Source organism: Hippoglossus stenolepis, chromosome 8 (assembly GCF_022539355.2).
Source record: "Hippoglossus stenolepis isolate QCI-W04-F060 chromosome 8, HSTE1.2, whole genome shotgun sequence".
In the NCBI taxonomy this organism is placed as follows: Eukaryota; Metazoa; Chordata; class Actinopteri; order Pleuronectiformes; family Pleuronectidae; genus Hippoglossus; species Hippoglossus stenolepis.
In genome coordinates this window covers 5,317,476-5,342,432 of record NC_061490.1, presented here as the reverse complement: position 1 = coordinate 5,342,432, position 24,957 = coordinate 5,317,476, and the positions used below count along the sequence as shown (strand labels likewise).

The 24,957-nt window shown below is 40.0% G+C and overlaps 2 protein-coding genes across 2 annotated transcripts; one reads left to right on the top strand and one right to left on the bottom strand.

Annotated features, from left to right (window-relative positions):
• Nucleotides 1-862: 862 nt before the first annotated feature.
• Nucleotides 863-16,824, bottom strand: hpn (hepsin). The gene is made up of 13 exons (XM_035164639.2): nt 16,420-16,824; nt 15,171-15,312; nt 9,323-9,430; nt 9,158-9,199; nt 8,487-8,616; nt 8,131-8,250; nt 7,995-8,035; nt 6,415-6,580; nt 5,991-6,178; nt 4,474-4,569; nt 4,074-4,216; nt 3,665-3,829; nt 863-2,724 (listed from the first exon to the last, which is right to left on the bottom strand). The coding sequence occupies exons 2-13, from the start codon at nt 15,205-15,207 to the stop codon at nt 2,680-2,682; spliced, it is 1,281 nt and encodes a 426-aa protein (XP_035020530.1). The 5' UTR covers nt 15,208-15,312; nt 16,420-16,824; the 3' UTR covers nt 863-2,679.
• A 270-nt stretch (nt 16,825-17,094) lies between these two features.
• Nucleotides 17,095-24,484, top strand: LOC118114280 (sialoadhesin). Its single transcript, XM_035164640.2, has 8 exons — nt 17,095-17,851; nt 19,260-19,402; nt 19,654-19,718; nt 19,814-20,019; nt 22,145-22,408; nt 22,886-23,191; nt 23,405-23,507; nt 23,823-24,484. Exons 1-8 carry the CDS (start codon nt 17,797-17,799, stop codon nt 23,884-23,886), a joined length of 1,206 nt encoding a protein of 401 aa, XP_035020531.1. The 5' UTR covers nt 17,095-17,796; the 3' UTR covers nt 23,887-24,484.
• Nucleotides 24,485-24,957: the final 473 nt, after the last annotated feature.

Below are 24,957 nucleotides of genomic sequence, written 5' to 3'. Positions count from 1 at the left end.
CAGTATTCCTTTAGCTTTATTCAACATCACACATACATGAATGCACTGTGCTCATTAAGACACTGTGACCTATGCCTTAGAAAGAAATCAAGCAGCTGCCCCAGCTTCTGAAGGCCAGATAGGAAAGGCGTTGTCTTGTCTGATAAATACGCATGCTTACACACACAGAACATACAGACGATAAAACAGAAACACAATGTTTCACACTCCAATGAACAAAAACACTGTGTCTGCAAAACTACTGAAGACTCACAAAGCTTCAGCCGGATAAAGGCTTTTTCTTAATACACAAAACTTAACACTGTCAGAATGTGAAGATTTGCCCAGCTACTATCAAAGGAATGACGAACCTGGGAGCGGCTCCTCATCATTGGTGGATTCCAGTTCCAAGATGCTGGGACCACGCCTCCAACCTACTATTATAAATATTGCACCTGTCATCCGTTCGGGGCGACTCTTGACTACCCCGAGCTACTGACTAAAAGCCGAGGCTGTGCATTGAGTGCCCATAGCTATGCTGTACCTTTTCATTGCTTCTAAATAAATACTTTTTGAACTAAGACCGACCCTTCTCATACCTAAGGATAAAAGAACATGACAAGCCCAGTGTTAGTTAAAAGGTTGAAAATGCTTCATTCTTTTGTTGTATGATGTATTTATTATACCACTTTGTTCTTTCATGGTTTAGTTTACAGTTGCACTTACTAAAGTAGGTATTTCATATAATATGACTATATTTGATAACGCTACCACAGAGATTGGTGCTGTTGTGTTTATGAGACTGCAAACTATAGTATAATTATATATGCAGCAGTGTAGAGAATATTTAATAAGAATAAATTGGACTTTATCACACAGTAACTGTGGGCAAGTTGCTTTTAATTATGACTTCAATACAATACTCAATGCAACAATTTACATCTTACAATACTTATTTCTCACATCACATTTGCTATAAATGCACACATACTGTACATCAGAAGCAAACATGCCACAAACAGTTTAAATGTAGATATTAGTGCTCACATCCCATTCTTTATTCAGGCCAGGTGAAGGACACTCACACAGTGTTAGCTACAGGTACTCAGAGGTACAGTAAAGTCTTCTCTAATACGTACTAAAAGATATATTTCACGAGAAGATGATTTATGAGGTTATTGCACGCTTGGCAATAAGATCTGTGTCAGACAAAAACATCTACATTAACAAGACACAAATATTTACTAACTAATATTTACAAAATAAAGCAAAATACTGATGCAAACATGGAAATTTGGTAAAGATTTAAATCTTGTATGAATAATCATCCATGATGAAGTCAGGCTACTGCATAAAAACACACACTGCATTCAGCTCACGGGTTTATAACAAAATGACAATTATACTGTGTAAATATTTGTAATTTTGTCGAAATAAGTCTGATCAGCTGGAATTACTCACGCATCACTGACACTGTCTGTGTCTTTGTGTTGCACAGTGTGAAAGTATTGAAAGTGCTGAGGCTGCACGTGATCTTTAAAATCTTTAAAATCTTATTGTATGAATCCTTGTGATTACACCTAGAATATTGAAGATAGACCTGAGTCTTTACAAGACTTCATTCATGTTATTGATGTTTAGCTCAAACATTATATTGGTTATTTGTTTCTAATGTAACTTCGGGTGACATTGGAGAAAATGCAGCTAAAAAAAAGAGAGAAGAAAAAGCCATTTCAGAAAAATAATCTCATTGTGTTCTACACAGCAGGAATGTTAAATCCAGTATAGTGAGTCTTGTATTATTTCACTTTTGACTTTTTATGAATAAAATTCATAATGTCTCCATAATATTTCGGTAGCAAAGTTTGAATATAACTTTATCCCCTGTCTCTTAAAGAGCTCTGTCTTTGTTTATCTACAAAACTTCAGGATTTATTCCAGACCGTGGTATTTGGACAGGTGCACATTTTTACTCTTCAGGCTCGGGACATTCAAGTGAAATAAAATCATGGATCTTATAACATTAAGGTGCTAAGTCTCAGCATATATCTGAGTAGGTTCACATCAACATAGAAAGAACTGTGGGGGAGATATAGACCTTTAAACACATAGTAGGCAAAGTTTACAGGTTAGAAAGAAATTGGAGGAATACATATGAAGATCTACATATCTACTATTTTGTGGAAAGTCCTTTGCTGTGAATGGCTGCCTGAAGGTTTTGACCCACAGACGTCATCCGCAGGAACTCTGATGCTCTCTTGGGCTTTTATTTTGGCAAACCAACTACCTTTGATATGATTTTTGCTTTTATGGGACTCATATCCTCAAACACATTAACATTTGCTTTCATGGTCACGTCTTCACTCGTCATAATGAGAGACGACTTTCTCCTCAAATCTGAGCCCCTGATCATTTGTTCTTGAACCAATGATTAAAAAACAGTGTAACTGTCTGATAAATGTGGTCGCTTGACTGCTCTCTAAAGGAATATGATATTGGCAAACATTTTACCATGTGGAATAGAAGTGGAAAAATCCTCAACAAAACATTTTGGGTAAGAAGGGGTGTCGAGAACTTTGATACAAGAGGAACATCGCAGCTTTCAAGACCCTCCATTGTAACACTTCCCGTTGATATGTACAGGATCTGTCCATGTTGTCGTCTCAGTGTAGAAAAAGTAGAAATGTAGGAGCAGTCATCTCATGGCCGGGCCAATTTGTGAACCCCTGGTGAGTTGTGATAGTTCTGAAGAAGAGAGGTGAGAAGAGAAACGGTTTTAACACACCTGGGGCTGTGTGAGTAAATGTTAGCTAGTCCTCTGTTGATCATTCTGTTTTTCATGGCTATAGCAGTGTTAAAGCAGATAAACCAGATTATATCTATCTACTAATTTCACAAATCTCTGTCTGAAGAACAGTTCGCAAATATGCTAAAGCTGTGGTCGACAACTGGGTCAACAGGTGAAAATTGCCACCAGATCATTTGGATGATTAGATTTTTTATCAGATTGACAAAGACATTCACAGGTGTTGCAGGTGCTGAATTCTCTGTCTGTATGTGGAACATATCTCAATAACCATTCATCCTATCGGCGTCATATTTGGCATGTGTATTGTTAAGGACCCAAGAAAGTGCAGAATTAAATTTGGTGCGATTTGAAGACGCTATACATTCAATATTAATAAACTTTAAATAAATAGGTGACCACCGTTCTGTAGCAGCAGTGGCTGTGACATTGTGTTCATGACAATGGCACTGACAATTGATTCTCCCCAGTTTGGGTTTCTACATACTGAGGTGTGCTTCACTGAACTTTAAATAAAGTGGTGAACAGCACCAACTTCAGGGTTGGAATGGGTCCACAGGATGGACTGAGTCCTGTACTTGGTCTTCCTTGCTCCTTACTAATTACTGCAAGTCTCTTTTACAGTTTCAGAAAGAAAACTGCAACCAGCATCACCGGCACAGACCAAAAAAAACGAAAGGGAACTTTCATTTAATTTCTTACAACATTAATTTTCACACTATTAATATAAAGACTGCTTGTGTTTGCATGTGGATGTCTGGGAAATGTCCACACCCTGGTGATGAGTGGTTTATAGATCACTTACAGAGTATTATTATCCATATGTCTTTATTTGTCATTATAACAACACAATGAACTACAAAGCATCCAGCGTCTCACCCTCATGGCGGTAGATATCCACGGCAGAAACCGGGACACTCTGGTGTAGACGCCAGGTTTCTTTGGCATGGCACAGCCTGTTCCCCAGCTCACCACCCCCAGCAGACGATACCGACTGCTCTTAGACAGACAGTCCTCTGCCACAAAGGGACCGCCACTGTCTCCCTGAAACCACACATGGTGCTAGAAGTTTACACACACACCTTATAAGTGCCTCAGCATTGACAGAAAATGTGTGAATGTAAAATTATATCAAACAAGCAGGGATATATGCATTAGATTGTAGATTTTAGATTAAATAAAGATGACACACACATGAGGACATATCTGAGAATATGGTTCCCTGACTAGCAACCCAAACACATGAACATATACCAGCTCTTTTACATGAACACATGCACACTCTGACCTGGCAGGCGTCAGTGCCTCCTTTCTCATAACCAGCACAGAACATGCTGGAGGTGATCTGATTGTCGTAGTAGTCGGGAGCGTTACAGACAGTGTCACTGATGATGGGGACGCTCACTTCTTGGAGGACGTCTGCTAGATGACCTGCGAGTCAAACATCCCTGGTGAAACCAACAATACTACAGACTATAAACACCAATATATGAATATGATTCTGCTTCTTCAGTCAAGACTTATTTTCATCTTTTATCGATCAAAATATACACTGAAGAGCAAATTGAAGTGTTTCAATACAAATAAAAAAAATTTGGAGTGTCATAATTTTCAATCAAAGAAATCAATGAATGCAAATACTGTCATCAAATGAATCACTTTCTGCCGTGTAACAGCTGTAGACTCACCGTAGTACCCAACGTTTCCCCAGCCCGTCACGGTTCCCATCTGTCCGTCTATCAGTCTTTGACCGTATGCTGGCAGGCAAATAGGCTGGATGTATTCTACACACAAACATATTCTCTGTCTTAAGATACAAGCAAACATGTGTGTATGATAATCCTGAACCATCAAACAGAACAAGTGTCCAGACAGGGAGACAAGAAGTGGTGAAATGTCCTCCAACAGTGGCAGTAAATAAAGATGGACGACATGACTGCTCCCTAAAGATGAAGCCATAGCGCCTCCATCACCATCTACTGGCTGGCTGCAGTATAGGTTATAAATCCTGCCTCCTCCATTTTAGCAGATAAGATATTGACCAAACTGAAGCGTCAAAGTACACATCAAATGAATTTTTCTCAAAGATGTCTCTGTCATTCAGGTAGTTAATGATGTTTAAATGCTAATCTTTACAGTAAATTTTGTTTTAATTAGTTAATTGATGCTAAAAACAGGGTGAAACATCATGATTGACAACTGACTGACTTGTAATTGGTCGAGCGTGTTTATCGATGGGAATTCGCTACAACAGATCCAAACCACCATCACTCCTGCACAGACTCTGGTTCCAGACAATTTGTTAAGAATTTTTTTTTTTACAAGCTTTTTTGAAGAACACAATGTGCTTGAACAAGGATTTTTTTTTTAATATATTCAATAATGTGTGGCTTTGCTGAAAGCGATAGAGCATAAAAGTAAACCAGCAATGACTTAAATGTTCACCTTACTGAATCATGTAATTTCTGTAAATAAATTCAAAGGTGATTGTATGAATAAATTCGGCATGACACATATAAACTGTCATCCACATAAAAAAAAAGTGAAAATTGAGACAGAGGGAGAATTAAACTAAGAACCACAAGTATGGTTTTTGGCTGTGATCTTAGCAACAACACTGAAAGAGGCACTGTACACTGAGACATTTAACCTTCAAATGTCCTATATTTTATTTATTCTCTCCTCAGTGCACATAATGCTGTGGTTGTAATTATGAACACCAAACACTAGATGTCAGACCTGAGCTACTGAAACATTGCTTGTTAAGTTTCCTTTACAACGTGTAGAAGGACACGACCATCACATGAGGGCACAAACACACTCAGATTACAGTAAGATCGCAGTAGATGACATGAGTTAGTCCTCTTTTCATTAATATGTGGAGAACATGGAAAAGATCTTTTACTAAAGGAGACCGGGGATTCCATGGCAGAAAGGAAGTGCATCAGTGTTATAGTAATAAGAGGAAATGGTTGAAACCTGTTCAGAGCTGATTTAATCATGTTGGATAAAAGAACCTTTGTCCTAGCGGAATCCGGAAACCTAAAACAGGTTCATTACATGAGGACTGTGTGTCTCTGTCTCCCTCCATTCCTTTGTCATTATTCCTCATCTCTAATCATGGTCATCTTTCAATCAAATGTTCAGGTCGAGTGTGTGTGTGTGTGTGTGTGTGTGCGCGTGCGTGCGTGCGTGTGTGTCCTACCAGTAAAAGTAAGAGGTTGGGTGAGGGCCAGAACGGCGATGTCCCTGCTGTTGTCATCAATGTTAGCATCTACAGAGGGCAGGTAGCTGCTGTGATAAACGATGGTCTTCACCTCCGCCGCGACGCCGTTGACTGGTTTGTTATAGATGGAGCCCAGCAGCACACGCCAGCGATTCACAAAGCGGCGTCTAGCATAGCAGGAGAGACAGGGGAAGAATGTCTCAGGTTTTTACAGCTGTCCACATACAAATACACAGAAATATCACACAAATGGAGCAGACATTCTTTTCAATAGAATATGATTCTACCATCATTTAAGAGTCATGATACGCCACTTATTACTAAATTCTTCAATACAGATTTTTCCTGTTAATAAAACTTAATAAAATAATTATCTCTAACATAAGGCAGCTTTTTCACGTACTCGGGGAAGCAATGTGCTGCAGAGACAATCCAGCGGTTTGAGATGATGGATCCTCCACACTGATGAACTCCATCGTACTGTAAGCTGACCTGCCAAGGCCAGTTGCCCTGCCTGGCATCCACACCACCGACTATACGGTCTGCTGCAAAACTACGCCTGCCACAGTCTGCAGAGAGGAGAGGAGAGGAGAGGAGAGGAGAGGAGAGGAGAATAAATTGCACACTTTATTGCCTAGGTCAGTGGTCGCCAACCCGTCGATCGCGATCTACCGGTCGATCTCCCAGTCTTCACTGTCGATCCCCCAACTCTCTGGACTCACGCCGCAGACCAGCTGTGTGTCGGCTGTCTGTTTTTCACATGCGCTGTGTGTCTGCTACTGGCGGTGGAGTTGCAGGTTTATCTCCTGCATTTCCTTCAAGATGTGAAATATTTGCAGGAGCGGAAGATGCACGGCTTCATACTGTGTAGTACTGGTATTTATTTGAGTACAAGGGACTTCTTTCATACAAGGCAATAATCCTATTTGTGGCCATATTCAAATCAAAGCCTATATGTAAAAACATTGTGCTGCAGTAGCAGCTCCTCTGCAGAACATGTTGTGGAACTGAGAAGCTACATATTTTGCATTGTAAATATGAATTGATATTAATTTGAATATTGTGCATTGAATAGAAAAAGTGGCACAACTGCACTTCTTTGTGTATATTTATTTCTTGTACATTCAGCCTTTAACAGAAATTGCAAAAAATAATAAGTATGACCCTCCTAAGTGGGTTTTTTGGAAGATATCAACAAAATCACGACTGTTTGCTGTCCTGGCTCCTAAATGGTGGAATGAGCTCCCCATTGACATCAGGACAGAAAGTCTATACATCTTCCACCGCAAACTAAAAACACACCTCTTCCGACTATACCTTGAATAAAAGTTTAAACTAACAATTTAGTAGCACTTAAATGGCACTTACTTATAGCACTTTGTAGTTTGGCTTTCTTGAAGAAATTGTACTTTCTTGATTCTTGTTGTTCTGGGTTTGTACCCTCATGGTTGAATACACTTATTGTAAGTCGCTTTGGATAAGCGTGTCACCTAAATGAAATGTAATGTAATGGTAGATCTCGGCTTAAGTTTGGAATTAAAAAGTGATCTTGGGCTCGAAAAGGCTGGTGACCACTGGCCTAGGTAAAGTGTATGTGACACATTTAAACATACGCTATATCAATGGTTCCCAAACTGGGAGCCCACGGAGGGTAGCAAGACACTGAGAGGGGGGTCGTAAGATAGTTTCCAAAATCAAATGTACTTTAAATGCAATTAGAAATAGCCATTAAGCCATCATTGTTACAAAAAAAATATTTAAATTTAAATTACAAAAAGGTCAACAGCCATTTAGTTTTCTCTGTCTTCGCTTGACCCCTTTAACACATTGGCAACATTTTCAGCTGTTTGCAATCTCAAGTCTGCACCTAGCAGTTGTGTGCAGGGGCATTGCATTTCTCAAGCGTAGCCTGCTCTTGCTTGCTTTTCCAGGATTACCAACCCTAGCTTTAAGTGAGCCAGTGTGTCACACAGAACATCTTACCTTGGCACAGCAGAGTGAGAACCTCCCTGCTCTCACAGTCACTGAAACAAAGACACACAGCGTCAGTAACAGCCAGTGTTAGACTGCTGTAAGACAGGTGGTGCATCAGAAAGACAGACAGACAGGTGTTTGTTACCATGGGAACAACGAGTCTTTGATTTTCTTGCCGTAGCTGAGCTCTTCCTGTCTGACACAGAAGAACTCTCCAGCATCTCCACTGGCCTCTGGCACCGATGTGACTGAGTAATTCGCCACACTGAAACACACACACACACACACACACACACACACACACACACACACACACACACACACACACACACACACACACACACACACACACACACACACACACACACACACACACACACACACACACACACACAGAACTATCATTGTTAGGACTTTTCATTGACCCCTAAACTGATCCAAATCAAAATTCTGTTAAATTACACTACATTCACACTATATAATGAGAACAATATATCTCACCTGACAAAGCCCACTTCTTCACAGCTGATACCCGCAAGCAGCTCATTGGCTGAGGAGGAACACACCTCATGCCACCTCCTCTGCGTGGAATCGAAGACTCTGAGACGTTGGTCAGCAGAATTGACCTGGACTGCAGGGAATCATATGGGTTTACTTACAAAACAAGTTCAGTAAAAGAAATCACACACACTCCTGTTTGCCTGTCACATATAGTTATTTCATTTTTCTTTTACAACTGTGACTTGTCCCAGTGACATTGGATATTCATCACCTCTACCAAAGAGGCTATGTTTTGTATCTGTGTTGGTTTGTTTGTTGATTAGCAGGATTACGCACAAAAAAACTACTGAATGGATTACCACAAAACGTAGTGAAAGACTTTCTTTAACATTTTGACGGCAATTTTTCACATTTTTGTAAATTTCTCAAGACCTTTATCTAAAAAGATCTTCATTTAAAACAAAATCCAACATCTGTAGAGTGCAATTATCTATGAACAGTTTTTTTGTGCAAATCAATTCATGAATCAAGTTAAGTATTTTTAGGGGGATGATCTTTGATCAGTTGTGTACGGTAACAAATATTCATTTTAACTATATCACAGAATGAAAGCTACATATTTGAAATCTTTTCTCATCTTTGAAACCATCAGCATGTCCTCTCATACTCACCATCATACAGGCCTGTGTCTTCCTCCATCGTGCAATACATAACTACAGAAGAGTATTAACACAGTGGGCATCAGTGCAATGTACGACGATAACAAAAGACTATTAATTCTCAGATTCATTAGAACATAGAATGTGTGTCTAATGTGTAAGAGCATGTGGTCTAACCTACGGCCCAAACAGCTGCTCCAATGGCTCCCAAGATAATCAGTGTCACAAATGCCCCGATCACCCGGCAGGGGGTGAACACACAGGTCAGAGATATTCCCCTGCTCCCTGCGCACACACACACACACACACACACACACACACACGTTAGTGAACATAGAGAGCCTGTACTCAGAGACACACACATGAATGCACACATGCAGCAGCAGCTCCAACGCCTTTAACATTACATACATTTCACAATTTCATAAACACACAAAGCTGAAGAGAAGACTTAAGAGATGAAATATAACAACAGTGACATTAACTGTGTTCTGCTCATATTTATGTATGCATGAATATGTTTGACAAGATAATACAAAGCAAAAGCTCAGACTGCTCCTGTGTGAGTGTGGCTCTTTGTTTTGGACTCAACCACCCTACAACAAACATCAGCTCAGTGTCCTGGCACAGACTGAAAAGTACAAGTGACACTGATCAATAGTCTAAAGTCTAAAGCACTTCTCCACCAGGCAAGAACAAACCATGTCTGTGCCATGTCTGTCCTGTGTGCACCTGTGTGTCATAGTCTCACTGTCTTTTTCTGCCTTGTTATCCACTGCTCTGAGCAGAATTTGTCAACTTAACCCACAGCTTAGTGTTGAAACACATTGTTGATTGCAAACCTGATGAAAAAACACAGGCATAAACATTAACAGTGATAGACCTCATATCAAGCATTTTCTAATGGATTACTATAGATTCATTTCCCATCATTACCAAGGAGGTTGTGTTTTGTGTTTGTTTGTCTGTTTGTTTGTTAGTTAGCAGGATTATGCAAACAATACAGAATGAATTACCATGAAACTTGGTGGAAGGATGCAGTACGGTGCAGGAGAGAACCCATAATGTCTTTCATGCAGACATGAATTCATTTTCCTCTGAGACATTTTGATTTGAAACTGTAGGAGAAACACAGATGCTGCAAACAACTTCAACCATGGGTTCATTATATTCAAGTGTCCCAGTAAGCTGTGACAGTGTGATACGAGCAAAAACCCTATAACTCTAACGCGACTAAATGGAATTCAGCCATCATTCATTTAATATTTCAACCTGTGATTTTCCTGCAGTGAAAAAGAAAGATTTAAATCAAGAAAGCCTGCATCCATCATTATTTGTGAGTGTCCTGACTTTGAGTGGATATTCTGTTCACTATGAGACAGTCACGACTGTAACACTAATACCGTCCATCTGTGAGGCGGGAAACAGCTGGAGATACTCTAAGTATACAAGTACTCCTTATCAAATCAGAGAAAACAGTTTACATGCCCAGTTTCCTTCCTGCCTCCAACATTTTCCCTCCTCTCTCACACGGGGGGGAAAATAAGTGAAATTAAAACCTCCATTAAAATGTTTAGATGGAACTTTGACATTTAAAATATAAATATTTATAGGGAACATGTTAAATCTTTTAATCAGACAAGCGAACAAGAACAATCCAGCCCAGTTACTGACTGAAATCAGTTCTTTATGTATGTGTCTTGATCTGTGGAAGTAAACACCTCAAAGACTGACGTGGATCCAGCATTATACAGACCCACTGACCCAGCTTGGTCCCACAGTTGCTGAATTTCTATGTTGTTATCGAGAAACATGATAGCTGTGTAGCCCTGCTTCTCCACTGACCTCAACCTTCTTCTACGCTATTTCCTCAAATCTGCTCCCTCTGCTCTACACCACAATTGTCCCTGCCCACCTCTACCTGTCTCTCGATTGGATTTTTTTTTTTTTATAGCTCCTGTCCTTCTCCTCCATGTCTCCCCACCTCCTTCCGGCCACGACTCCCCTCTTTGTGCCTCCTGTTTGCTCCTCCTCCACTTCCATACCTGTCCTCTCTCCTTCCCTCCTTTGGTTAGTCTTCCCTTGCAAACTTGCAGTCAGCATGACGATGGCATTATTGTTCATTGGACTGTGATTAACAATGAGGACTCATAGAAATGAAGCAAATTCAGGCATAAAAAGTGAAAAAGGTAAATATTTAGTGGTTTTTTGATCAATGTCTGAAATCCACTGGACATATTATCAGAGGGACACCACGCTTGTGTTCATTAGATAGTGGTTTCTGAGCTATACCCAAATTTCCCCCACACGTCTCAGGTCCAGCACCAACCGTCTTCCTGTCCACTCGTCTTTTTTCTCAAACTCTTTTCAACCTCTTTCTTTCCCTCTCTCTTACCCCCACACTGTGCTTGTCCATCCCACAGAACAAGCACTCTATTGTGTCCACTTCTACCTGAGACCTCCTTCTCCTATGTGGGTGGGTGTGTGTTTGTGTGTGTGTGTGTGTGTGTGTGTGTTATAAGGTATGGTTCATCTGAAACTACTGTGGTATAGAAAGTGTTGGGACCAGCACTGATTGTATTGTGTTGTAAATGTTGCATTATATTCTGAACAGAATATTTAACTTTAACTTGCATTGACTTTATCTGGGTTATGCAACACAATTCTGTCGACACGATGACAAATTGCACATTTCTCTCTCAAGAGTCAAAAAAATACTTTTTATTTGAACATTTATGCCAAATCTTTCAAGGATTCTTTCGAGGTGTTCTCAAGGCTCATTTATGCTAAGCGTTGATAAGAACACTGCCGTCTGTCTGTACCGTCTTCTGAACGCTTATGGATATGGATGAAACAGACTAAACTGAGAAGTATCACAGGAAATCATGGGGGGTGGTGTAGCCAATAACTTGAATGAAAACACAAGGAAGCAATTTCAACACTGGAGAGGAGACTTAAGGCTGCGTCAGGAGTCACCCCCTCGTTCACTACCCTCTACCTCTACAGCAGTCTAGTGAGCTCATCAGCAAAAAAAAAAAAACACTTTCGGACACTACTTGTAATTACATCATTGTAGCAGGATTATGATGTACAACAACAATGTTGTACTTTGTATTAATACTTTTAGGTAAAAAGCACATTAAAGCTGTTTGCCGAACTCTGAAGAATGTCCCGACAATGGGGCCTTTCACATATGAAGAACGCAGCAGGAGATTGTCAGATTCGTTCACAACAACGCAGACATCTCCGCAGCATTCAGATAAGCATGCAGGAGGCAGGATGTAACGTATAAATCAATTATTTTTGTTTACAGCATATAGACACAGGTGTCGGCCCTGATCACCTAAAGCTCTCTTGACATCTTCATCAGAGTCTTTTACATATGGCACCGCTTTATTGTATTTGTACAGATATTTGTATTGATTTAGTGTGTTAGAAACGCCAGGGGGGCAGGTAAGACAAACTGTGCAAAAAGTCCAGGGTCTCGCACGCTGACTTTTGTGTTCTCACATGCAGCCCCTCCAGAGAATGTCAGGAGTTCAGTGCATGTCTGAAAGTAGCTAAACTGAATGTTTGTACCAAATTTGAAGAAATTCACTCAAAGCGTTCTAGACATATGGTGGACGTACCCATAGTGTGTTTGGATCTGTTGTTGCCACTGCAGTTCACAGAGCTGGCACGAGAGGTGCAAATAAATCATTATGTGCTATACGTGACCCATCCAAATGCTGTACATAATATTTATTCTGTTTGGGTTATTTCTATCCTCACCCATGAGTCATATGGGCAGCCACATGCAGCAGAGTGGAAAAGGTTCGGTGAGTCATTTCTTTTTCTGTGGGATGTTGGGAGGGAAACCCTGAGCTTTGCATGCATTGCGCCCGCCTACTGTAGTACCTCAGGGTGGGTAAAAAGAAGCAGCTGTGCACCAGATGAGATACGTGGCCATCCACGCCCTGCCCCAAACCAAAATGCATAGACAACACATGGTGTATTTAAAACAGAAATAAGGAGCCTTTGCTTGCTTTGTTATTTCTCTGTGGAAAACCCTCTGAAGTCCTTTTCTCTGAGTGTTAGTCGTATCTTGTACTTAAGGTCTGCTTACTAAGTTTTTCCAACTGTTTTGATAGTTTGTTCAGTTATCATAGGGGATACATCTTTTGACCAGTAGCTGTTGTTGTTATATGAGTTGGCATAAAGTTAAGCATTAAAGTTAATTCTTAATATGCTCCTGTTTATTATGTCTCCTGTTCCACTCCAGTCTCAACTGCACAGTCAGCATCCACTGTGTTATCATGGACTGACATTTGGACTTTGAGGAAACACATTACAAAACTACTGTTAAACTCAAACGACCCAAACCAGGACGACCTTTAAGCCAGAACCTACCAAATGTTTCTAGGTGTGGTAGGATGGGATGAATCAGAAGCAGACCTCACATACATAAAGATGGAGACACAACATAAGCAATGACTCACACTTGTAGTGGTTGCCATGGTGGAAAAGTCTAAAGTAAACACAATCCCAGTGTGCAGTAAATATTAGCCAAATTATAAAAATAATGTTTAGCCTTTGCGCAAGTGTGCATATTTGTTTTGCTGCACTCACTCATTCAAACACGCATGGTGTGTGAGCGTGTCGCAATTAAAGGTAAATACAGCTTGTTTCTGAAACTGATGTCTGACCTAATCTAACATAAACACAGACATACGCAAAACAAGCCCTGACACATGTGCCACTCCTTGACTAGACTGTGTTTCTCCTGTAATTACACACACCAAAGACACACTATGATTCCCTGCATCTGGGTGGACTCGCAGTCAGGCTACAGAAACCGTAAAACATCAAGCTGTTCAGACAGAGAGTAAGTTACGGCACAACAAGGACATAAAATGACCAAGAAGACCTGTCAATGAGAATCGATTATGTTGGAATGAGATCAGTTCTCTACTGAAGACTTCACTTAATGGGAGGCTGCTGGCTTCATGGTACCGACACTCAGTTTGGCACTGCAATGTAAGGTGGGTACTCATTGTGTTGTGGAACAGGGTTAAAACGCATGAGGGGGACCTTGCAGTATTTTCTCAGAAATGTTTTAAATCTGTGCTAAAAATAAAAGTGTGTCCCATCAGGAAAGAGTAGTTTCAAAGTGCACAGTGGCACACACGCTTTCTATCAACAGCAACTCATCTTATCTTTCCTTCTATAAAAGCATCATATAATTTGCAGTAAACTCATTAGGAGCCATAAAGCTGCCAAAATGGCAAGCAACAGGAGGACAGATGTGGATTCTCTGTGTTTTCTGTTTTGATGTTTCATTGATGCTGAAGGGAGCGCAGTGTTGGAATGAAGTAGGAGAGTTTCATATTGTTTAGTGGGCAAAGTGAGTTACGTGAGTGTGTTGTACTTGTATGTTTTAATCTGACAATGTTTGATACTGGTAATCTAACTCCTGGATAGATTACCATGACATTTTGTGGAAGATGGAGGAAATAATCCATTCAATAAACATCAGGATCAGGGGGCAGATCCAAGATTTCTTTCACTTTCTTTAACATTTCAACATTATCTTTTATATTCTCAGAGAATAATTAATGGGTATTGTTCAGGTTCAGGACTGATATTTATGAGTGTGTGTAATGTGGTGCAGATCAAAATAAAAATCCAAACTAGTGAATTTAAACTGTCGCCCCTTGGTGGAGTTATTCACTCGCTCAGTGTCATTCTAGTTTTTAATGTGAATGATGTGTTGAAATGAAGTTGTATCTGGTGTAGAACACTGACCGCCCTGAAAGACAAATCTCTTAAAATGAAGAGAAAATCAGAGAGATGGCCAACCAACTTTGAACTAATATGTTAATGGTTAACTGTCAAGTGGACTGATGTCTGCTCCAAAAACAGAGAACGGGCGTGAGCTGTAGCATGACCAGTGTGAGAGAGAGAGAGAGAGAGAGAGAGAGAGAGAGAGAGAGAGAGAGAGAGAGAGAGAGAGAGAGAGAACCGTGTTTGTAAAATGTGCACTCACCCATCTTCCCCTCTGTTACAACTTTCTCAACATACATCTGTATACAGTGGACAGGAATGATCCTCCGTCCTTCTTCCGTTCCTTCCTTACTTCCTCCTTCTCTCCTAACTCCTTAGGGCAAGCCCTCAACAATCCCTGAAGCCTGAAATAATGGAGAGATATACAGAAAGAAAAATAAGAGAGCATTTGAACACCATTGATAATATGAAGTCACAGGACTACTTTCACCATCTATGAGTATTCTTTTTATAAAACGGATACTCACCCTTCTTCCAAATGATATACCTTATATGTTTAATATATACGATCATAGTAAACCGATAGGTCACATCAATATCAATATTTTGACAGTTGTGTTTCATTATTTTACTCGGACACACACATACGATCTTGTACTTCTATCTTAGTGAGGACAATCATTGACAGGATGCATTCCACAGCCCCTTATCCTAACCTTAACCTAATTGTAACCAAACAATCATGTCTTTACCCTCAAACAGCTCTTTGAAAAGTGAGGATCGGCTAAAATGTCAATCTGTTAAAGGCCTATGCTCCAAATGGTACTCACAAAGATATATGTTTAAGCACAGACACACACAGACACAGACACACACAAACACATAAGACCGACTCGGTCAAGGGCCCACTCCTCCCAAACACCAGGTCCTCTAACACGTTCTCAATGTGTAACTTGTGTCTTTTTTCTTTTCCTATTATCTGTATCTAAATCACATGTACACATCTAGTCACATATAACTACATATAAAAGTGATCTGAATGTTTTGTTAACCATCAGCACAGGTTAAAAACAGTTACAGAACTCAGTGTCCTGCAGACATGAAGTCACATGAGACATGGAAACTTTCTTTTAAAGGGAATTCAGATGCATCTTTATCTTATAGCTGGGGATTTTTGCACCATTAGTTTCTCCTAACCTGTTGTGAATGAATTGAGTGATTAGAAACGATAATATTTAAGAAATAATGAATCCTAATCTGTGCTTTGCTATTTGTATCACATTAGTAGCCCGTATGCTCCATCAGGTTAATGTAGACGAACTAAACAGGTTCAACAGAGCAAAGCACACTAAACTATGACCTTTACAGAACTAGATTAACTGTAGATCTAATCTAGATTAACAGCAGCACAGTTTAAAACCTGTTTATAATCATATCAATAAACTAATGTTAGAGTTGTAATAAATCACAGACTGCTGAAATATACTCTTTACTTGCAGAAAAGGACTCACCTCTCGTTTCTTCTCAGCAGGTGGAGCCCTCAGTTTGTATTTATTTCTTCATAAAAAAAAAAACCATAAAACTTATTCCCAAAGATGTAAAAGACGCCACCACAGGTAAATCCCAGTTTCCAGTGAATCCTTATCGTCTCTTTTCACAGGTTCCTGACCGCAGAGAAAGACAAAAGAGTGAGAGGAAGAGTTTTCAGCGACAGTTTGGACTCTTTCCTTCAACCAAAGCCACCTGCGCCCGCTTCTAGTAGAAAACACAGAAACATCTGGAACAACTGGAGCAGGTGAAGCACAAGTTAGTCCGACTTTATCAGAGGTTTGTCGCTTGGATCGTGTGTGTGTGTGTGTGTGTGTGTGTGCGCGCGCGTGTGTGTGGGTCGTCCTGTGAGCGGTCAGCTGCGCAGACTGGAGGGGCACCAGTGACGTCACGTTACGCTTCTGTCTGGACAAGAGCGCGCACGAGAGCTCTGCACAGGTGAACGCACGAGCATGGATCACAAGAGTGACACACATCAACAGCAGCTGCTTTGCTGTGGATGCCCTCATATGACTACACTACACACACACATGCACGTCTCTCTATGGTTGTTAGGACACTCATTGACATAATGCATTCCCCAGCCCCTTACCCTAACCTTGACCTAAACCTAATTCTAACCCTAACCTTGACCTAAACCTAATTCTAACCCTAACCTTGACCATAAAACCAAGTCTTAATGGGATAGTTCACCCTAAAATGAAAAGTCACGCATTATCAACTGCAATGCTGATGGAGTAGTGTTTAAGTCCACAAAACACTTTTGGTTTTTCAGGGGTAAACGTTGTTGCAGCCAAATCCAATACAATTGAAGTAACTGGTGATCACTTCTTTAACTGTAAAAAAAAACATGCACGCACACACACACACACACACACACACACACACACGTTTGTACTTCTATCTTAGTGAGGACACTCATTGGTAAAATGCATTCCCCTTACATTAACCTTAACCATCCAAACTAAATGCCGAACCCTAACACTAAACCCAATTCTAACCCTAACCCTAAAACCAAGTTTAACCATGAAACAGTCCTTTGAAGAAGTTAGGACCAGCCAAAATGTCCTCCCTTTCCAAAAATGACCTTACTATGTAGGGTCTACACTCACAAAGGTATAATATAAGTACAGGAACACACATGTGCACACACGCACACATATGCGTACTACGAACCCTTTGCTGATATCAAAGTTCAATCATTACTCTAGTTCCTTTTCAGCAGTGAAAATAAAAAAGGAAGTTGAAGTCTGACTTAAGTGTTTGTTCTGAGAAAAAAGAAACACACACATCGCTGACTGCTGAGGAGACGCTCTGCAAAACAACAGAAAGAGCAGAAGATGGGTGGAGAAGTGACACAACGCTGCTGGCTGCTCCTCACACTATCTCTGAAAGGTAAGATTGTGTTATGTAGAAGTACCAGCAACATCCATGATAGCTCCTACCTCAAGCATTGTAAAGATCAGCTGATTTATTCATTTTTATTTTGCAAGAAACTGTCCTGTCATCCAGGCTTTTAAGCAGAAATAAGAGAGGTGATCATATCACCCCTGTTTTAGCCTCTTTTACTGATGACTCTTAAGGCTCTCCATGGTCTCCGTCCAGGCTATATCCTATCTTACCTTTTACTTTGAGATCCTCGGGCAGGGGGCTTTTTTTCAGTTCCAGTGTGCCCGGCTGAGGGGACAGGGCTTTTGCAGTCAGGGCCCTGAGGCTCTGGAACAACCTGCCTGAGGACATCTGGGGCCTCATTTATAAAGCAGTGCGTAGGATTCATACTAGAAAAGTGTACGTGCGCACAAAAGCTGAAAATGGTGTTCTTAAAAAAAAAAATTGGATTTATAAAACCGTGTTTAGTGGTATCTGAACTTAATTTGCAGTAAGTTGTTTTATATCTTTTTCAAATGAAGGTTCTTATGGAATAGTTTTGTCACGCGAGCACAAATAACGCTGTTGGTTTTAATGGTAATGATGAAGTGGATCAATAATCTGCTTCTGTTCACCACCTCACGTCAGCATCGTCATTTTCCTGTCTCCAAAATGTTTGTGTGTATGGGTCAGAGTTTGCGTGGAAGTGCGCACATTCGCACATTGTTTTTATAAATCCCAACGTTTGCGTGAGAAGTGGCGTACACAAACTTCAGGACCTGTTTTGTGCTTAAGCAAGGATTATAAATGAGACCCCTGGTCAGTTCAGGGTCATGTCTCGGTCCCATGCTTTTATCAGAAAGCCTTCCATGAGTTTTAATTTCTCTATTTCTGTTTTCATATATCATACCGTGTTGGTTTTTATACATCAAATACCTGTTCCATTTCAAAAGTGACAATTTAATGACTAGTCTATTTCATTTTGCTGCCACTGTAAAGCACTTTGTAATGTGCATTTTGAAAAGTTTTCTATTGTTGTATATTTTTTTCATTATTATTATTATTATTTGTAGTAGTAGTACTAGTAGAAGTTGTATAAGGAGACTTGTTCTTATTTATGTGATACCCAGTGGAAGAATAAAAAATGATAATGTCCATAAGAGGCTGTAGCATTTGTAAAATACAGTAGATAAAAAACAAACTGTAACAATAACTCTAAAGTGGCTACATTCAGTTATTTTGATAATTGTTCCACTCTATCTCAATATAGTGTTATTTTAATACTGAAATTGCTGAAGGGAACTGATACATTAACATCAGCATATTTTTATATTGTGGTTATGATCATTTATTTAAAGATGTTTTTACATCACAGCACTAATTTCAAGGAATATAAATGGTTATAATGTGGTATCTCACATCTTATGCCCCTCAGGTATTCTAGCTGGTGATTGGTCAGTTCATCTCCCCTCTGGTCCCATCTGTGCTGTGACTGGTTCTTCGCTGGTTCTTCCTTGTTCCTATGACTACCCCCAAAGTTCAAATGAAACCAGGGCAGAGGAACAGCTCTCTACTCAGGTGATTGAATAAAGGAGGCATTGTTAGCTCCTGCAGGCCGTGTGTCGACCATGGTGTCCTCTCTGTAAGGGCTAAAACCTGTAAAGCAATGAATGGATATGTGCAGTCACAGGTAGTTGATGAAGGGTAACAGAAATTATTTATTACTGAAGGTTGCACTTTTGAAGAGAGGTTTGAAGACCTAGAGTCAAATATAAAATAAACACAGAATTTATCATTTGGCAGCAACTATCTTTATTGTTCTCTAATAGGGTGGAGGAGATGGAGTTTTGTCCGAGATGTGGTGTCTGGAAGACAGCCGCTGTATCACCCCGAGGTATTGGAACAGAAGACACAGTCAACTGCAACTCATTTTCGAAAAGTACCTTAGTATCCGGTGTGTGTGTGTGTGTGTATGTGTGTGTGTGTCAGGTATGTGTTCCACAGTGCTGGTATTTTCCCAGATCCATCCTACCAGAACAGGGTGCAGTACCTGGGACTAGCAGGAACAAAGAACTGTTCTCTGAGCATCTCTGATCTGAGACCATCAGACAGTGGAAGCTACGTGTTCTACCTCATCACCAGTCACCCAACACAGAAGATGCCAGCGCAGGGAGGCGTACAGCTGCTGGTGGCAGGTGGGAATAATTCACCATCATTTCAAAAGGCCGATACAAAACATGCCTTCAATGTAATGTTATTCATTCCCTAAAATGATGAACAGCAGAAAAGTGATGTTATCTGTGGTTATGAACCGAAAGTCTCAACATGTACATATTTTAACACTGGTAGCCAGTGAAATAAAACTAAAGTAAAACAGAGTGGCACTGAAAAAAGTCAAGTCTTTAAAGGGCTTATAGGTCAGTGTTTGGCCTGAATTCGTTTGCATTAGTTTGTGTATTTAAGGCCTCTGCCAGGCAAACACGCTAACTTCTTTTAAATCTCTTCACTTTAATTGTATTACTTGCCTTATCTGTTTTATTGAAAAACACTGTGTAATTTTTTGTGTTTTGTGTTAGTTTTATTATATTTTATTTATTTCATCTTTTATTTTACTGATCTGAGTGGTAATGATAAGTGTTAGGATCTTCCATCTTTCCATAGATCAATCAATCAATCAAATTTTATTTGTATAGCCCATATTCACAAATCACAATTTGTCTCATAGGGCTTTAACATGGTGCGACATCCTCTGCCCTTAACCCTCAACAAGAGTAAGGGAAAACTACTAAAAAACCCTTTTAACAGGGTAAAAAGAAGGTAGAAACCTCAGAGAGAGCCACATGTGAGGGATCCCTCTCCCAGGACGGACAGAAGTGCAATAGATGTCAAGTGTAAAGGAGAACATCACCAAGATAAAGGTTTTAGCAGCATTGATAAGGGTAAACATTTTTGAAGCATAACTGAAGGTCAGTGAATTGGTGGATTAATGTCATTAATGGTCAAGTGTCTGAGAAGAAATACTATGTATCGAGCAGTCCTGCTGCAATCATAGTCTATGGTCAGCAGCCAGCAAGATCATGATCCACCATCAAGATCGGTGATGATAGGAACCTTTTGAAGCTGACAGGCTATTTGTTACATTAAAACAAAGCAGGGAGCTTGTATCAGCAGCGCTTCTGTTTGTTTCTAACCATTTGGAAGTCTTACAGAATTATGTTGAAATTTACCACCAACATGTGGGCTACATGTTGGTGCTATACACCACTTCCACTCTGCAACCTTAAGTCTGACAGTATGTGCTATTTATGAGAAGTAGAACTGAAACTGTCTGCACATAAAAAGGCAACTATGTGAGCTCAGCCTGGCCATTTTCTTCTTTCCAATCAAATTTCACATTGGTCTTTCTGGACAAACTGCTTTCACAACCAAACATGTGTGGACAAACTCTGACTTGTCTTTGCTGAACATTAAACAAACGGGGATTTAGCACAGGTTAAAGTATAAGAGCCTGTTGAGAGCCAGTCTCACTGTGTGTGGGGGGGGCAGTGTCGTCAGTGTTTTGGAAGTGGAGCTGTTGTTACACCACTAAGACGTCCTTAAGCAATTATTGAGAAACATCTGTGTGAAGTCAAACACTTGTTATTGCCTTGTTGCTTTGTGTTTCCATGTTGTGTAATCTTTTGTTAAACACAAAATCCCATACAATTTATTATTATGAACCTGTCCTGTACAAAAGAAGAAATATTCTGAAATACAGTAGAATAGAAATTAGTTAAAGAAAAGCCAGATATATGTTTTCATCATTTGTTTTCAAATCAGACCATGTACTTATCATTGCACATTTTATAACTCATGACAAAATGATTAAAACCAACACTCAGATTTATGAACCAGACTGAGGTCATGTTCTCAAGGTATTTTGATCTGGGAATATAGAGAGCCAAAGTGTATTTTCTATATAAATAACTAAACCTTGCACCCAGTGGCTTTTTAAAAATAATATAGTAATTAATACGTAAAGCTTTAGACCTTAACTTTGTTGTAAGCCAAAATTGTGAAAAAACTACTTTTTACATAAAGAAACTCTTTTCTAACATACAACTAACACATTTTTGAAATTGTTTGAAATTTATAAATAAAAATGTTTAAAGTTATAATAGAATTGTCCCATACAGTTGATGCCAATATTTCACAGCAAGCAGTTATTAAATGTCTTTGTAGTGCTGAAAAATACAGTTACTGACTGTTATATCCAATGATGAATTTCGTCTGCATGAACACATATAAAGTCAATGATCTGATCTCATATCTTTGCTCCAGATTCCTCCAGTGCAGTGTCAACATCAGTGAGTCCGTCTGGTGGCATCACTGAGGGCGTCGATTTACGTCTGGCCTGCTGCAGCCCTTCAGCCAATCAACAGGCCCGTTTCAGATGGTTCAAGAGCACAAGCGCCACCCCGAGATACAATGGACAGGTGTGGAACATCAGCGCCGTTGCTCCTGATGACTCTGGCAGCTACTACTGTCAGATGCAGACTGGAGAGGGAGAACAGAACTCAACGATGCTCGACATTGATGTAGAGTGTAAGTCAAATGTAATTATGGGAAATATGTACAGTTAACATTTTGGTTTTCTATCCTCTGTTCAAATCCACAGTTTTCATGACTGTGAAATGTTGAAAATAAAAACTACATGTGTCAACTAAAGATCTCCCCTTCAGCAAACTCATCCACTCGTTTTTTAATTCATTCAGCAGCAATTTATCTAATTATTTGTTCAGTCATACATGTAATTGTAAAAATCATCGTAGAAAGATAGCCAGACTGACAAATGAATTGGGTTTGTGATTTATTTGTGTATTTGTGTTTCACTTTTAAAATAGGCAAAATACTCTGGACAGGTATTCAATCACAAGAATTTCTATTAATTCATTTTAGTTGGATACAGAAACGTCCTCATACATATCATTCTAAACTAACAATGTAATGACAGAGTCTAACAATGTAATGACAGAGTCTAACAAGGCTTATACCTGACCTATGACCTCCCCATCTGTCCAGACTCACCTCGAAATACACATGTCTCCATCTCTCCACCTGGAGAGCTACAGAGGAGCCTCCCTGTGACTCTGACCTGCAGCAGTGACGCCAACCCACCTGTCCACACCTTCTCCTGGTACCAGGGTGCCGCGTGTCTCCCTGCAGCAGAAAACAGTTTCCATCAAGCAAGACAGTCCCCGGCTACATCCGCAGGCTCCACACTCAGCAGCACGACCATCAGCACTGAGGAATATGGGCAGCACTGCTGTGTAGCACGCAACAGACATGGATCACAGACTTATTCTGTAACACTCACTGGTATTAGAGGTAGGTGGATGAAGAGCCTCTAGCTGTGTCTCTATTCAGGGGATGCATTCTTCCGATATGCGTTGTCTACCTGGCCCATGAAGACCGCCTCCTTCATGGGCCGTGTAGACCACGAAGGCCCAGATGAGACGGTCTGGTCTACAGAGGATTTACTGAGAGTAGATCAGCCACTTTGACTGACAGTTGCTGTCTTTATTGTTCTGTCCTCTGCAGCAGCGACCCCACCTAAGACCACAGGAAGAAGAATGCTGCTCGTTGGCGTGTGCATCGGTGTCTTATTGGTTATTATAGCCATAATTGCTTTCCTTATGAGAAGGTGAGTTTTTTAGTTCTCTTTCAAGCAGTCAGTATCATCATGGGTTATTTATTTATCCTCAGATGTACAGTACATTGTTTAGTGGACAATATAAGTAATATAATACCTAATAACACTTATGTATAGAAAGTGTGTGGTTAAAATCATCCAGTATGTGACACACAGGCAACTTTACCAAAAATCTTCAGTGCCTGGGTTTGGTTTACATGAATACATTTTTTGTTATGTTTCAACCAAATTAAACCACAGTTCTGATGAAAAAATTATTTCAATGATGTAACTCTCTGTGTTTTGTTGATTGATTTGTCCTCTCAGGAGAAAGAGGTCATCCCACCACCAGTCGTACGTCCTCACAGCGACAACTGCTACAGAAGCTTAAAGACTCAGCGGGCATCAACAACATAAGACATCCCTTTATGATGACATTCAGGAAATTCAAGATAGATCCATTTTGTTCCTCAACACCGTCAAAAGGTGCATTTACCTTCACACCTCATGTTGCCAGTGAAGCCCTATGACACAAGCAGACTCATTAAAGGGGGCCGCTCTGGATCAGGAGGTAGAAAGGGTTGTCCGCAGAGAGGATTCGATCCCCGGCTCCTCCTTCTTTTTTTTTGGACAACTCTATTTATTGATGGCTATCAAGTCATGAAGAAGATTTTCACAAATAAGATTTTAAAAAAGTGTTTCAGAGACAAATTACCAATCCTACCTGTAATTCTTGAATTTCAATGCACTGAGGTGAACTTGAGAGAGGTGCGACTAAATCAAAGGAAAAGGTGTTGGAATATATTTTTTATTTCTTCGTTTTTTTTGTTGGAGCTAAATGCTTCTGTCAAGAATTAACCAAGGAATCTTCAAGAGAAAGAATATGTCTTTATTTGTGATAACTGTGACTGAAAATCTTGTGTTGCCTCCACTGCATATTTCTATGTTGATGTTACTTATATTATTAAAGTCTCAGGTGTGAGTTTGGATACAGCCTCCGTGGTTCATTACATTTGCAGACTAGAGATAACGTGGACCTGAATGAACTGATCCTTTACTGGATTTTAACAACGTCGCACAAAGTCCTGTAAAAGCAGTGTCCAGAAAGAAAAAATCCTGCAGCAGCTTTTATAAGAAGCAGATGATGGGAAATGCAGTCACATTGATCCAATTAAAAGCTGTCAGCAGTTCATACTGTGTCACATTTCTGTGGTTTTCAGTAAACTCTTCACTGTGATAAGGCAGCAACAGACACTGACCAGAGCCTGTGGAGAAGTGAAGGAGGCTGAGAACCAGGAGGACAGTGACTCTGACGTCCATTTACAACATGTCAGCTACTCTCATTAGTTTGCTGAAGTCAAAGTGAGAATCGAGTGATGCGTACAGCTTCTATTTTTAAAAGCTCAGCCAGTAAACAAGGAAGTTCAAGTTCACCAATATTTAAAGAGACAGTTTTACATCA

Bases quoted from the DNA above. Each gene is read 5' to 3' on its own strand.
- hpn (XM_035164639.2), bottom strand. From the start codon at position 15,207: ATGTATGTTGAGAAAGTTGTAACAGAGGGGAAGATGG. The intron at 9,431-15,170 runs GTGAGTGCACAT...GTGTGTGCGCAG, and splicing joins TGTAACAGAGGGGAAGATGG to GGAGCAGGGGAATATCTCTG. The intron at 4,570-5,990 runs GTAGGACACACA...GTTTGTGTGTAG, and splicing joins CCAACCTCTTACTTTTACTG to AATACATCCAGCCTATTTGC.
- LOC118114280 (XM_035164640.2), top strand. From the start codon at position 17,797: ATGGGTGGAGAAGTGACACAACGCTGCTGGCTGCTCCTCACACTATCT. The intron at 19,719-19,813 runs GTATTGGAACAG...TGTGTGTGTCAG, and splicing joins AGCCGCTGTATCACCCCGAG to GTATGTGTTCCACAGTGCTG. The intron at 23,508-23,822 runs GTGAGTTTTTTA...TTGTCCTCTCAG, and splicing joins ATTGCTTTCCTTATGAGAAG to GAGAAAGAGGTCATCCCACC.